The 16295-nt window shown below is 42.3% G+C and overlaps 1 protein-coding gene across 2 annotated transcripts in view; it reads left to right on the top strand.

The window, feature by feature from the left end:
* LOC138635133 (rho GTPase-activating protein 23-like) overlaps positions 1-16295 on the top strand; it is a 74346-nt gene that overhangs the window by 18101 nt on the left and 39950 nt on the right. Inside the window, exon 1 of one of the 2 annotated variants that reach the window (XM_069722481.1) lies at positions 7451-7618. The exons of the other annotated variant lie outside the window; for it this stretch is intronic. Within the exon in view, the coding sequence (XP_069578582.1) occupies positions 7565-7618 (54 nt within the window). The 5' untranslated portion in view covers positions 7451-7564. Of the gene's footprint in view, positions 1-7450; positions 7619-16295 lie in introns of those variants that run through there. 2 annotated transcript variants of the gene reach the window in all.

Raw genomic sequence — 16295 nt, forward strand, 5'->3', positions numbered from 1 at the left:
CCCAAAGCGTGGCTTTCTCACGTTCTTCTGTCGTGGACGGTCGTGTCTATTTCACGCTTTGCCGTGATACTGGGTTGCATGACGTCATGTGTACCAGAGAAGAGTCCAGCGTTCACTGAGATAAATCCTCACTTCCTGCTGTGTAGAGAACAGTTTGTATTTCTCTCTCATCCCATCATGTGTCACTTCCTGTGGCTGAAGAAGTGACAGGAGACGCTACACTTCTCCTGTGATTTAGAGTGTTTTGACAAAAAGAGTAACTTCAGTGAACTTTGATGAAGCTCATCACTTGCCTCCAACTCTGCAGAGTAGATGGAGATGTTTGTGTGTGTGTGTGTGTGTGTGTGTGTGTGTGTGTGTGTGTGTGTGTGTGTGTGTGTGTGTGTGTGTGTGTGTGTGTGTGTGTGTGTGTGTGTGTGTGTGTGTGTGTGTGGTCCTGCTGTGGCTGCGGGCCACTGACACTGATGTGAGGTGATTGTTCTGTAAAGCAGAGCCTCTCTCTGAAGCCACCGAACTCTAATTCAATCAGCAATCTACATGTGATCGGGCCAGGACATCCCATCCCTGCTGGGGCGATCCGATGCCCCTCCACCACTCATGCAGATATGTGTGTGTTTAAAGTGTGTGTATTCGTGGAAAACTATTTCTTTGTGTCTTGACTGTTCAGTCACCACTTGTACACACATTCTTTCTTACTCTGTAAGAATTGATTCTCCTATTTTTCCGTTCAGGTGCAGCTAACAGTCAGATCGCCCTCTAGTGGCCAGCACATTCCCCTGCGTGTTCTATCAATAGCTTCGCTGTGGATTAGATGGATTAGATATTTAGCGAAATCTCTCCGTGCTGCTGTAAATAGACAGATGGGTGTGTTGTCCACCCCCCCACACACATACACACACACACACACACACACACACACCCGCCCTCCCCCAACGCGCACACTCGCCCGTCTCTCTGTTGCCGTGCCAGGCCAACATAACTGAAAACGGCAGCGTACAGACAGATGTTTGTCTGTTTAATTCCAAAAGATTATTTTTACCCTGTTTTTTTTTTATTTTTTCACCCCTTAGAGTTTTTTTTTTCTATTGTTCATAGAAACTACTTTTATTTGTCGACATAATGCGGGGGGAGGGTGAGAGGGGGGTATGAGGGAGGTCACTGGGTGCATAAGCCGAGAGACTGGGGGACTGATGGTGGGACAAGGTGGATGCTGGTCTCCACATGCCCCCCTGCAGTGAGGATGAACCCTTTTCAGAACAAGGCCAGATTAGTGCCCCACAGCACCCTCCTATACCCCACACACACACACACACACACACGTGCACACATACACACACACACGTGCACACACACACACACACACACACACACACACACACACACACACACACACACACACACACACACACACACACACACACACACACACAGGTCATCCTCCTCCTTCCAGATCCCGACAATCATCACTTTCCAACATAACGACTGAGTAAATCCTCAGCAGCCCTGTTTTTATTGGAGAGCGGCTGCGGGGGGGTTAGACTGTGATTTTAGTGCTGTGAGGACATTTTGGAAGTCCTTTGTTTGGGGATGTTTTGGAATCAATAGAGCTGTTAATCTCCTCAGATGGAAGATCAAACACAGTAATGTGAAATCCCCAAAACAGTGTTGACATTTGGGGTGACGTTCAAATTTAGGACCAAAAATGAAATTTCAGAGGGTAAAACGTGTGTATACATTCACAGTTTTGGTTGACATTTTCAGAAAGGTGATAATCTTATGTTTAATACAGAGCCTCCTGTTTACTCCCTTCATGTTTCTCCATAATAAACATAATGAAGAATTACCACGTCAGAGCTGTTGCAGAGGTGTTCCTGATGAATCTGCTGCCTGTCCTTAATGTACAGACGGAGATGTGTGCTGCTCTGACCGGACAATTAAGCTCTGCTGTGTCTGTGTGTGTGTCTGTGCTTTCTTTTGTCTGCTGCTGTCCTGGACAGATTTGTGGCGTTTTTAAGGCTTTAGCATTGAGCAATGAAGAAATAAGAAAAAGACAACTATTCAAGGACAAAAACAAGTTCAGGAAATGAGAATCTTTACAGTATGTGAGCGTGACAAACCTGCTGCCAGACCAGTAATATGTTGACTAAAGTTTGACCTACTAATTTGCTGATATGCTACATTTTTATCAGACTTTTTTAAAATGTTGATTGATATTCATTCATTTATATAGCTTATGTTTTTTATTACTATTTGTTATTTTGATTATTTCATCATTTAATATGTGTAATGTGTCAATCAATTGCTCGCTGGAAGAGAAAAAAGAGACATACATTCAGGAAAACCTTTCAGCATGTAGATCTATCTTCATAGCAAGAAAACCTAAACTCTGACCCCCTGAGCTGCCACACTAGTTTACTAATAATTGCTTCAATCAATAAAATATTTTTTGAGCCCGTTTTAGGGCTCAAACTGTATTTTGAAATCTGTTAAAACACTGAAGAGCTGTGCAGCCAGTAATATTCCAACACAGAGACCAAACAGAGCTCCGCCGGTCAGTTTTATTTCTACACTATATTTCTACACGTTTTGCTGTACTGATGTTTTTAATATTTTCTACAGCTGTAAACGGCTAAGCTAACCAAGTCTGGCTGGTTTTCTTCCACTGCCACGTTGAGTGACTTCAAACCTACATATCTGAGCCTTTTCACAAACCTCACACTTTCCTAGTGGGACATTCACAGTTGGACAGAAGTTCAGGTGTATTCTCCCTCTTGGGTGTTGGAACTTTCCCACTTCCGAGCTGCTCATGAACGCACCATTGGTCAGAAAACAATTGGTTCAAAGAGCAGGGCAAAGTTAGGCCCCCAAAAATCACAGGTGTGAACACCTGGCAAAAAACAACATAAGCCACACCTCCAAAAATAATTTCAAAAATTAATAGAAATAAATAATTTATGACGATAAATAAGTTTGAATCCGGTCCTGGGCCTTTCTGTGTGGAGTTTGCATGTTCTCCTTGTGCCTGCATGGGTTCTCTCCGGGTTCTCCAGCTTCCTCCCACCATCCAAAAACATCCACCTCCGGTTAATTGGTGGTTCTACAAATGTCCCTTAGGTGTGAATGAGAGTGTGGATGGTCTTCCGTTTCCATCTGTCTCTATGTGTTGGTCCTGTGGTGGACTTGGCGATCTGTCCAGGTTGTACCCTGCCCCCCCCCCCCCCCCCACGTGACCCTGTTCAGGATAAAGCAGGTATAGATAATGGATGGATGGATGATGATAAATAAAATTTAAAAAGAAAGATTTGTTTTGTTGTCAGCTGGAGCAATAACTTCCTCAGTGCTGCTGTCCTGACTGTCGTGCTGGCAGCACCTACATGTACCAGGATGCATTGAACGCAAGCTTCTGATGTCACATCATGTGCTTATCTTTGCCAAGTCTCCCCCGTTGTAACTCAACTCTGTCTTAAGAGAGCAAATGACAGGAAAGAAGGTATTTATTTGTCAGGAAGCCTCAAGTACTGATGATATACTGTAAAGTTATCAACTATTATCAATAACATTGCTACGTGTCACATCCTTCACCCGCTGTGTTCGGTGACAGAAGGACTCACTCAGCAGTGGTCTGATATGAATATGTGTATATAAATTGGGAAAAAACTTTCATGCTCATAACGAGCATTGAAAAGAACATCCAAAAAAGTGCCCACTGAAATACACTGCAGCCGCAGCGACGGCATCTCTCCGCTGCATTCATCCAACTATAAACTCAAATAAACGTAAATAAATATGATTCAGTCAGCCAAAACACATCAAATGTATCTTCGTCAATAACTTCCTCTGTACTCGTATTTTGAGTTCCCATATTCACTGTTGGAAAGTTCGTTGCTATACAAGCAGTGGAAGAAGGTTGTAATTCCTCTAGCCACCTACATCAGTGGTGCTTTCAGGAAACTGAGAATTTATTGAGGAATTTATTACTTCAAATGATTACATATACCATCAACAGAAAAAAAAAATAATGACTAAAAATACATTGGCAAAAAAAAAAGAAAAAATCAACAAGATAAAGTGCTTGAAGAGCACAATTATGAATGATAAACTGTGGGAGCACATGTTTCCTGGTATACTTGTTGGTGACTTTGTGTCCCGTGATGGAAACTTCTTGTTAATGACTCCAAGCTGAACTGTAACAGCCTCATTTCCGTCAGTAGCCGACGTCACGCTGTGCGTTGAAGAGTTGAAACTCATTTCCATGATGAACAATTAAACAAAACTTCATCAGCAAGCGAGCATCTAAAATCCCGTCCTGACATCATGATGTCACGACATTTTGGCTGATGTAAGCTGCACCGGCTGACGTAACAGCCTTTAAATGATGTCCCCTGTGGTCCCTGAAGCGTGACTGCATGTCAGGAGTGATATAAGAGACAAGTTCTTCTGAAACAACAACAACAACAACAAAAATATCTAATCTGCAAAGAAGGTGTTGTTCAGGAGGGATGATGCTCATTTTACTCAGTTATTGATGCAGTTCATCTTCATCTTCTCTTCATCGGTACCAGCGTGTGTGTGTGTGTGTGTGTGTGTGTGTGTGTGTGTGTGTGTGTGTGTGTGTGTGTGTGTGTGTGTGTGTGTGTGTGTGTGTGTGTGTGTGTGTGTGTGTGTCTGTCTGTCTGTCTGTCTGTGTGAGAGCAGTGTGAGGCCAGTAGAGGGTGTAAGAGTTTCTATCTGGACTGTGAGCTTCAGTATCTCTCCTCACTGTCTCCTCTGATTCCATGTCTTACATAATGACTCACACACACACACACACACACACACACACACACACACACACACACACACACACACACACACACACACACACACACACACACACACACATTAGGCTGACAGTTCACTCACTAAATTCGATAACAGCACAGAATCAGAGTGGTGTTTTGACATACTGTAATAACATTAAAAACAACAACAAATAAACAAATAATCAAATGACGACCTACATTTATATGAACAGCAAGTTTTTCAATCAGGCATTCATCAACTACCTGTTTGAACAAATAGATGAAATGAAATATAGTGAGACAATAAACGAAATACATAAATAACAAATAAAGAAAATGAAGTAAATATAAAAAACAAAGAAACAAATAATAAAAGAAGGAAATATAAATAAGTTATAAAATGAATACCGAAAAAGTGAAGTGACGAGGACACTGATTATTTGAATTTATGGATAAACATCATACAGAACTTAAACAGGCATACGTATTATTTATTATTTGTTTATAATGATTTTAATCCTGATGCACGTTGTTTCTGTCCTGCCTGCCGCTGTGATCCAGAACGTACCGGACATGAATACCGTCTCTCATGTTGTAGTCCTTCAATTTAAATAAGATCTGTGCAGCTGTGTGGTTGGACAGCTCTGGCTCTCTGTTATCGATCACAGACTGGCTGCAGCAGCTCGGCTAACTGTAGTCAAGCCCACCACTGATTACTTATAAGATGTTGCTGCATTGACAATGACACGAAATTACAATTTTACATTTTTACTTGAATTGTTGTGAATGAGGTTGTTGGCATCAAGTTTACAAACGTTACTGATGTGAGCATCTGAGAGTGACCAAACACGAGCAGAACTCAAGCAGCATGCCATCCAAGAGCAGCTGCACTGAAGGAATCAACACACTGGATGTAGATTCAGTCTGACACTGAACCATGTGGAAAACTGTTTTTACTATAATGAGGACAAATCTGCAAAATGTTTATTGACAACATATTAAATTTATTATTTAGTTTTCCATTGTCACTTGTGGCAACTAAACCGAAAGCATTTCGGTGCCTTCGAGAATGAAAGTCTGAGATATAATTAAATTAAGCGGCATCCATCAGTGATGTAATCATCCGTCAGTGATGTCATCATCCATCAGTGATGTCATCGTTGGTTTGTGAACGTTATGAATCCTCCAGTTCAGATTCTGTCCGTCACCATCTAGTTCAGAGCGGTTTGGAGCAGGAAGTGACCATATTTGGACGAGCTGGGGGAGGAGCCAGCGGTGGATCTGACCGATCTGATTGGAAACCTGACGATACTAAGTCCCGCCCACTGATAGCTGTAACCTGTATTTGATGAGAAATTGAATGGGAGTCTATGGAGCCGGAGGCTTTTTGGAGCCGACCTCTAGTGGCACTCGGTGGTATTGCAGTTGAAGGCACTTCTGGATCAGAACCATTTTACAGACCTGAAGATACAAACTCTTTTACATACATGAAATATGAGTTAAATACTGAATAAGCTTTTTTATTGCCACCATGTAGCCCTCATACTGTGTGGTACAAGGACTGGAAACAGACATTACATTACAAAAGTATTGAACATTATTTGTATTTACTGACAGGGTTTGGGTGGACAGACAAAACAACCCTGGTGCCCCTGAATTCTTGGGACCCTGCAAGAATGAATAAATGAAAATGTATTATGTAATGGGCCCCTCTGAAACGCAATATAATTATTTATTTTTGGGGTGGAATTCCACTTTCAACACCCTCATTATTTCAGCTCTCTGCCTGTGTTGCATGTCCCTGAATGAATTTATGTTACTAAACAGTAAACCATGATACAGACAGCACTGAAGCTCAGAGAAGTAACAGAGATTTAAGGAACTGGAAATTAGTTTCACTTAAATATTCATCCTGACATGCATACAGGTGTTTAACTTGTCCAGGGGGTCATTTCCTGAATGTGAAAACAGTCAGCAGTGGTCCATTTATTTCTCTCTTTTCTTTATTGATTTATAATCATGATGTAACAGAGCTGATGTGTTTTTTTTAATGATTAATGCTGCTCCACCATGAATTTAGGCCACACCTATCCTCCAGAACACTTGACGTTACCTTTTTGTCGGGCTGCACGTTGCGTGCCTCGCTGCTGATGTTGCACCATCAGGACCTCAAAGGAAGAAAAAAATCGTTCAAAATAAAATGTACACAAGTTATAAGTAATAATTTCTATAAATAAATTCATATTTAATGTTTTCTCCCGGTTACAGGCGTTTTAGCAGTCAGCACTGTGAGTTGTATAGCCAACAATAGTATCCTCTATTGTACTATTAATACTGTTGTATTGTACTCTCTGTCTGTCTCTGGAGTAAACATGCAGCCCCTTCACAATAAAGTGCCCTTGAATTAAAAAATTGTGTAATAGTAGTTTAAGTTGTAAAAATCTACTTTATTGGTTTGAGTGGGTTTCAACAATCTTTATAAATAGTTTTTATAAATGTTAGTTTTGATATGTACTTGAGTATATTTCATCCAAGTGCAAGGCGTTTCACGCTTTTTATTTTGAAGTCCACATTTCCGGTAGTATCATGTCTGTCTGAATATGGCCGCGTGACGCTGCCCGCAGCGGGACTGTTTATGTTATAGCGGCAGGACAGCGGAGACCCGTTCAGTCTGTGAGCCGTTAACGGACCGGGACCGGGCAGAAGCGGCGGCTGTTCACGATGCTGGCAGCGGAGTAGTTTTAAACCGGTTCCTGTTTCGGGGTTTACACGCTGAGAAACCAATGAATGGAGTTGCTTTTTGCCTGGTTGGGATTCCACCTCACTCAGACACTGAAGTAAGTCAGACGTCAATACTCTAAATACGTGTTTTTAATCATGTGTTGGTCATGACTGAAAACATGTTCCGTTTTCTTTCCTTATGTTGTCTTTTTTTTTTATTCTTCTGCTTTTCTTTTATAAACAGCCTTTTTATTTCCGAATGCCCACAAACCTTAAAGACTGAAATCTGCCCTGAAACTCCTGAGTTTGTATGAGATGTGTGCTGGTTGAACCTGTGCTGCACTTTTACATGTGAGTAAATGATGGAGTTGTTTTTGTTTTTTACGTGGATCAGAAAGTTTGCGCGTCCCAGCAGTGATCAAACAAACTCTCTCCATGTGTTGGTGACGGAGCTGCTGGAGACGTTTTCATGCAACTCGTCTTATGCAACTTGTCAAATTCCGCAGCTTGAAACAAAAGTGGAAGCAGTAGGCTGTCCAACCGCCTCCCGGTAATCCACCGACAGCGTTGTATGAAACACAGATCTGCCTCACATCACCGGGGATGTTCAGTTAGTCTCCGTGACTTTCATTTTTCTGGCTGTAGGTTCATATTATGCAGCATTCTGCAAATATCTGTATAACTAGTGAGTGATGCAGGGGAATGCTGCACATGTTTTTGCTGTGACAGCTTTACACAACCCCCCCCCCTCCCCCCTCCCTCTCTCTCTGCAGAGATGAGGGATGGGTGGGTGGGTGGGCAGAGAGACAATAAGAAACTGGACTGGAATGCATGTATTTCCATATGCCAGCCCACATATGCACGTTAGTGACAGAAGGCACATTGTGGCTCGATAATCTGTCAGTTGCACAAACATTCATTCAGAAGAGAGATTTCATATTTCAAAAATATCTCCCAACACAGGACGTAATCATGCACATGAAGGAGGCTCCTCACCAACGTGGATGCTGACATGTTGTTTGGCTTTGATCACTTGTGTCACATTGTTCTTTGCTCGGAGCGTTGGAGCTGTGTGCGTTTCCATATTATTCAGTTTATTACTGTGGGATTGTGTCATGACCCAGTTAGCATCAGGGTGATGGGTCATACACCACTGATGACTGGGATGGACAAATGATGGAGTGAAGTGCAGTAGTTGGAGACAAGTGTTTTAAAGTTGGACGTGTTCTTTATACATTTAAGCACACAATGTTTTAAAGTATTAAAAAAGTACACTGACCAACACTTGTAAAACTCACCGATTTTCTTGTGTCTTGTTTGTTTGATCCAAACAAAAATAGAAATATAAAAATTATATTTTGTTATTGTATTGAAGTTGGAACAATTTCCAGTGCGTATCCATCCATCTGTCACTTTTTGAATATTTTTTTACATTTATTTTGGGTCCAGACTCCAGCTCTGTACTGAACACAGCAATAATTATTTGTTCTAAAACATTATGAGAATGTTTTGGCAATATTATATGTTGTCTTTATTATAGCGTTCTGCTAAAACACCTGTAAGTCCATCTCACTGCACAGCAAGACGCTCCACCTGGAGGCAGAACTGGTTACTGCAGCAGATCTGCACCACATTTTCTGACTGCATGTCCAGTGACTTTATGTAAAAGTGTTCGTAGCTTCTGGATCTGAGAAATGAGGCCGATGCGCATGAACTGCAATCTCTCCAAAAACTATCTGGCTCCATAGACTACCATTCAACTTCTACTATGAAAGTAATTTTTTCCCACAAGTTCTTATAGTGTTGTTATCTAAAGTCCATCTTTCTTATTGAAAATAATCCCTCACTCATTAGAAAAGAAGATTCAAGAAGACCTGTTTTGGGGGGCGTGTCTGTTTGATTGACAGGCCTGTGGTGCAGTCAGGTTACAGCTATCGGTGGGCGGGACGTAGTATCGTCAGGTTTCCGATCAGATTGGTCAGATCCACCGCTGGCTCCTCCCCCAGCTCGTCCAAATATGGTCACTTCCTGCTCCAAACCGCTCCGAACTAACAAGATGGTGACGGACAGAATCTGAACCGGAGGATTCATAATGTTCATAAATCAACGGGTGACATCACTGATGGTTGATGACATCACTGGTGGTTGATGACATCACTGATGGTTGATGACATCACTGATGGCTGGATCTTTTGCGTATGACCCTCCTCTTCTGCATTATTGGTTAATATTCAAATTGAATCACTTAAACAGTGTTCATGACCACTGGCTGTCCTGTAATTCATACGTTCAGTGTAATCACCTTTCTTCTCCGACGTTCCGGGTAATCTGAGGCCTCCTCAGATTCTGTGTGTTCAGTCGAGCAAGATCTCTTTGCCTTATAAGTCCTGTATGAAGCCTTCAAATTTAGCCCTCAGCTCAGGCAGTAAAGGGTAATGAGTTTGTTCTGGGCTTGGTTTGGTTTCACGTGATAACATGAGCAGAGCAGAAGCCTTTCTCTCTCACAGCAGGTGGCCCGTTCAGAAAGAGGCTTGTTTGGACTGTAAAGACGTGTCTAAATCTTGTCTTCCATGTTGATACGACGCACCGACAGGCCTCAGGGATGTTTTCGTGCTTTCATATCACTTTCTGTAGCTTTGGTGAACTTTGTCATGGAGCAGTAATGTCGGCCTGTATGGACCTCCCTTTGATGCATCCTTGATTCACTGCTTTTGTTTTATCAGGCAGGCTCCTCCTCCTCCTCCTCAGTGGGGGTCTCAGTTCAGGGTGGATATAGTGGTGCTCATAATGCATGGAGCCCAATTAGCCCCATAAACGTCCTCAAATGCTACGTGATGATTTACAGCGCTTAACATGGACAAGTGGGTTGATGGCCATAACAGTGAATGCACGTCAGGACTGAGAGCTGATGCAGAAATACTGACTGAATTCACAGTATTTTTTTAAAAAGCCCAATGAGTTTAGCAACTAAACTGGAAGTAGTAAACTGTATAGTGAACCTATTGTATGGGATATCACGTGTGATACAATAATATATAACTGTGCTATAATTAACGTAAATTCAATCAAACTCCACAATATTTGCGAAAGCTTGCAATTCTTTTAAATTCCTGCAATTTTTCCAATACAAATTTTGTGTTTAAACTATTTACGGCATAAAGTAAATCTTTTTAAAACAAAACTTTTAGGAATTTTTAGCCCCGTGGTTCTGTCAGTTCAATTACATACAAGTAAATTAAAAAAAACATGAGAATTTCTGTAATGTGCAGCATGATTATTATGAAAGGAAATGATTGCATATTTATTCCTTCATCAGATGGAGCTGAAAAAAAAAAAATAATTCAATTTTTTTTTTGTTCCCGAATTTTTATGCAAAAAACTCCCTTCACAACGCTGCAATAATTACACCAACATTTTTGACCAAATCTGGCGTAAAATCAAACATGTTTCATCGCATCAATCACAAAAAAACTGGAGGGACTGACAAGTGGCCAATCAGAGTGGGTTTTATCTACATGGAGAATTCAAAAGCAGCACCTGTCAGTACTACGTTGTACGCATGTTGCGGGTTCCACTGGAAACTCCCATGTCAGTGTGAATGTGTTGTCCTGTGTGTGTAATGGTGCATGCTGGGATATTCTGCAGCCGTCCTGCTGAGTAGATGGTGAGGATGCAGTGGGAGAAGTTCAGGAAATAAATAGTCTCTATCTAAAAAAAACAATATCGCTAAGTGACTCTTCCATTCCCAGTGATGAAGTGTCCCCGTACAACAACCACTTACACCCTCCACATTAGGCCGAGGGGCTCGTGTGTATACATCAGGAGTGGGGGGACGGGGGGACGGAGGGGGGATGGAGGGGAAAAGGGGGGGGGGGCAGGGAGCAAATAGGCCGCTGCAGATGGGGAACAGGCATTGTTGTGTGTGTGTTTTTTTGGACTTGGGAATGAGAGGCTTGGCTCTGTACTGTATGGCATGGGGGGGATGAGAGGGGATGAGGGGGCAGACAGGCTGAGACTTGCTGTGAAATGTGTGACAATGGAGCTCTGTTAAGCTCTGTGTGTGTGTGTGTGTGTGTGTGTGTGTGTGTGTGTGTGTGTGTGTGTGTGTGTGTGTGTGTGTGTGTGTGTGTGTGTGTGTGTGTGTGTGTGTGTGTGTGTGTGTGTGTGTGTGTGTGTGTGTGTGAATGAGAGGAATGATGTGGGTAGATGCCGTGTGGGTCAAGGTTGAAAGGTCACCACAGCCTCATTTTGCGATTCAGTTTTACTATTTATTGTGCTTTTTGCTTCCTTTTTTTTAACACTAGACCCTGAGATAAAGTTCAATCATGCACTAATAGGGACATATAACACGAGTGATATTTTCAAAAACAATGCACATCACATGTCAATCAGTCTTAATGAGCTTTATTTCTGCAGAATCATTGCTACAAACATTTGTTTGTCAATTGTAAAACTTTGGTGAATTGATTTTTTACCTCTAGTAAATATTAGGGTCACGCAAGGAGGAGTTATTATTAGAGTTAAGGTCATAAACGGCATAAAAGAGTGTAGTTGAACTGCAATACCAGCGAGTGCCACTAGAGGTCGGCTCCAAAAAGCCTCCGGCTCCATAGACTCCCATTCAACTTCTCTCATCAAATCCAAAGTCGATACATTTTTTAAACACGTCATTATGGTGTCGTTTACTAAATTCACTTTTTCAGATCAGTGTTCTGGTGGTGCAACATAAAATGAGTATATCATTAATTAGATATTAGGCCTCAGATGTTTGGACCATGTCTGGTTTGATTGACAGGCCTGAGGTGCAGTCAGATTTCTGCTGTAGGTGGGCGGGGCATAGTGTCCTTAGGTTCTTAGTCGGATCCACTCGCTCCTCCCTCCCCAGCTTGTCCAAATATGGTCACGTCTTGTTTAAAGAAAACAAGAAGGCGGCGTGGCAAAATCCAAACTGGATGCACCAAAACATCAGTTCACAAATCGATGGGTGACATCACGGTTCGTTGCCACTTGGTTAGGACAGGACAAGTTCATTCCTCTGTGTGTGTGTGTGTGTGTGTGTGTGTGTGTGTGTGTGTGTGTGTGTGTGTGTGTGTGTGTGTGTGTGTGTGTGTGTGTGTGTGTGTGTGTGTGTGTGTGTGTGTGTGTGTGTGTGTGTGAGCGAAAAAATAAAAACACTTTCAGATGAGAAAAAGAAGAATGAAAGCAGAGAACATTTAATTCAGTCAGTTAGCTGGATGGAGGAGGAGTGGACCGGCTGTCCTGAAGAGGGATCAGGTGCTTTCCCTCTTCTCATCTGTGTGTGTGTGTGTGTGTGTGTGTGTGTGTGTGTGTGTGTGTGTGTGTGTGTGTGTGTGTGTGTGTGTGTGTGTGTGTGTGTGTGTGTGTGTGTGTGTGTGCCCAGAAAGCTTCATCTGGATCACTCTGGGGGGGGATGTGGTCCCATCTGGGCCCCCAGCTGCTCCCCGTGCTGCTGGGATCAGGTCCCTCAGTGCAGCTCTGTCACGCCCTCATAAAGACCTCACTGACTGTTTCCTCACTTATTTCTCTCTGGTTATGTTTGGACCATGTGCAGTGTTTCACCTGCCATTGCCTTGGGTGTGTGTGTGTGTGTGTGTGTGTGTGTGTGTGTGTGTGTGTGTGTGTGTGTGTGTGTGTGTGTGTGTGTGTGTGTGTGTGTGTGTGTGTGTGTGTGTGTGTGTGTGCAAGTGCAATTAAAGCCAACAAGATTGAGTTGTTAATGGAAAGATAATGCAATGATAATGCAATTAATGTATGCAAACAGGACATTTGCATTACAAATGTCCTGCATGTAAAGTGTCTACACCTGAAATGGGGAAATGCGATATATTTTTTGCAGATACAAGATTGCTATACTTTTTAAATATATATATAAAATACAGAGTGCAAATGCCAAAAATTCCCCCCAAAGATATGTCAGGTTTTTATGCTCCTCTCGGGTGGAACTAAAAGGAAAATATGACAAAATGCATTGGAAACAGACTTTCTGAATAAATCATGGTGTTCATGAAGAACGAGACTTGAACATCCAGTGAAGCTTCAACTTCGATCTGTGCAGAGTAACCTTCCTCAAATGAATACATGGAAACAGCAGAAATGTCATATTTCCATGTTTGATTGGACGTTCATCTGGAGAATTACATCCTCCCCCGTAACTCTACCTCCAACCAAGTATTAATCTTCACAGTACTCGATGGAAACACATTGATTTGCATTTTGGTAATGTAACCTGGAAATGTAATGTTTACTTGAGCACTCAGTAAACCTGACTGAGACTGAGCTCATTGGACGGTTGGAGTATTTTCTGATTGGTCGTTTTGTCTCTAATCTGATCATCGACAGGCTTATTGGTTACCAGGGAAGTAGTGAAGTTCAAAATGTCTCATTGCCTCTTCTGAGTCCCCCAATTTACGGGAAGTGCATTAGTGGAGTCCCCACGATAACAAGCACAGAGCCAGAGCAGAAGATAGAAGAGTTGATGTTGTGTTTCCATGAGCACACAGATCCACAGATACTCTTCACCTGCAGTGGCTCACCTGCTGTCCACGGCTCTGATCCACTTTACTGTCGTGGAACTGAGCCAGAAGGTGTCAACGTGGAACCAGATGTCCATCTGGCTTCATGCCGAGTGGTCGGCACAGTCAGAGCGAAGGCAGCAATACGAACGTCAGGGAAAAGTACCGTGCAGCTGTGGCATGAATAACTTACATGTGAACACAGTGAAATGGCGATAATTAAACGATGAAGCAGGACATGGAGTGGAAATGCTGTTCTTTTCACTGTGATACCTGCAAGGACACTCAGATTCACTGTGATGAAAATAATGATATTATTCACATTTGTTTTTTTCATCATAACACAAAACAATATAATTTTAAGGTGATTTCAAATGAAGAAAATCTCTTTGTACAGTAAATCCTTTCCTGCTGTTGGTTCTTCAATTGTCAGGATGCAGAATATATCAATGGAACATAAAACTCCCATCATGCACTATGTGCCAATAACTACGTCAGCCGATGCAGCACATGCTGCTGGAGGAGACGTGGTCGTGGTGAGTTTTATGTCTCTGCAGTGAAATGGACTTCAGGTTTTACTGTACTTGAGTCGATGACGACGAGTCTCTTCATCCATCAAACGAGGAAATCTGTTGAAACAGCGGAACATAAACCTGCAGTCAGCATCTGTGTTTTAACACTCACAGCTCCTCATGCTAACGAGTTTATTACATGTAAGGATTGTATCTCAAATGTAGTTAAATTGTACTGGAACGGGGGTCTCCAACGAGGGCATTGTTTCCGACACATAGACTTACTGGGGGCGGGGCTCAGGTACATTGACAACCAATCAGGTATATTTGGCGATCAATTTCAGCATTTTTTATTTATTTATTTTTTAACCTGTTTGCGGGAACGACACTATCAACGCGATCGATCAATGAGTGGACAATCTCCCCTAACTCCCTCCACCCGCGTCTGCTTCACACCGTGTCAGTGCAGCAGAGGTGGAGCTCCGCCCACAGTGAGACACACAGAGGTCAGAGGACGGAAACAGCAACCTGGAACGCTCCTGCAAAACAGCAGAAACATTCACTGCGTAAGTATGGGTCTGTCCAGCCTCCGGAGGGAATCGTTTGCAGACGTTCCATCCTGACCAGCCCTGGTTTTAGAAGAACAAACTTGTGCATCTACAAATATTGAATTTTCCTTGTCATGTTTGCGTTTGTAAGATATATATTATAAGTTTAATATAAATGATTGCCTGGAGGTTATAAACTGAAAACATGGAACTTGGGTTGAAGGCCAAAGAACTCATTCGTTGTCATATTCTGCACTTTAACAATTGTTCACCAGTGTAAATATGTTCTGGGCCAAAGTTGTGAAATCTTAACAATCATTCTGAATAAATGGAAAAAACACTTGAGCTGAAGGTAGAAAGAAACGATCCGGCCTCGCTGAATACGAACCTGACGGGATAGGTAACATCAAAGGCAGCTCCGTCTGCTCTCCTCTGATTTCATCATTTCCACATGTTTCTGAGCAAAACACATCCTAAAATAGGCCGAGAGCTTCTCAGACTTGCCAGGTCAGTGGAAGCTAAACAGATTCCTAACAAGAGAGGAGACGTGGCTGCAGAGCTCATCGCTCCATCAGGAAGATCTTTCCCTTCGTGGGCTTGTTTTCAGTGTCTCAAAGCCTCAATACAGTAAACTCCCTGACGAATGGGCCGTCGTTCTGTATCAAATGATAAAAGTGTAAATGAGCTTTTGAGATTGAGCTAAAAAACGTTTAGTTTGCCTTGTGACAAAGCCCGATGAATGACATGGTATAATGTGTGTAGTTGATTCAGTCAGAACTTTGTTTTATTATAACGTAGCGAAAAAAATGTCCCCTCGGGGATTAATAAAGTAACTACCTACCTACCTGCCGAGATTAAACAACCAGAGTTCAACCCAGAGATCTGATTGGTCAACTGAACATAAGGAACAAATCATCATGACATCACATCCTGCTCATCACTACAAATATCCCTCCACCTCCTCAATGGGAACATAGAATTAGAATAGAGTTTCATATAGTATGTAATATAATGTAGTTTCTACTTGTTATAGGTCTATTAAATGACCCATTTGGTGAAGTCGGGTCTCTTTTGGTCCTTTTTGGTCGCTCCGAGCACCCGTACCGTAACACCACGGATAGTCACGCACTTACAGTCCTAGCGGAGGCTAGCTGGACCGGTTTGGTTTTGGTTCAGTTTAGTGTTTCTATGTTCTGTATT

The sequence above is a fragment of the Brachyistius frenatus genome, unplaced genomic scaffold (assembly GCF_029030835.1).
Source record: "Brachyistius frenatus isolate BFR_SWC_R1_liver_20210118 unplaced genomic scaffold, ASM2903083v1 Contig_293, whole genome shotgun sequence".
NCBI lineage: Eukaryota > Metazoa > Chordata > Actinopteri > Embiotocidae > Brachyistius > Brachyistius frenatus.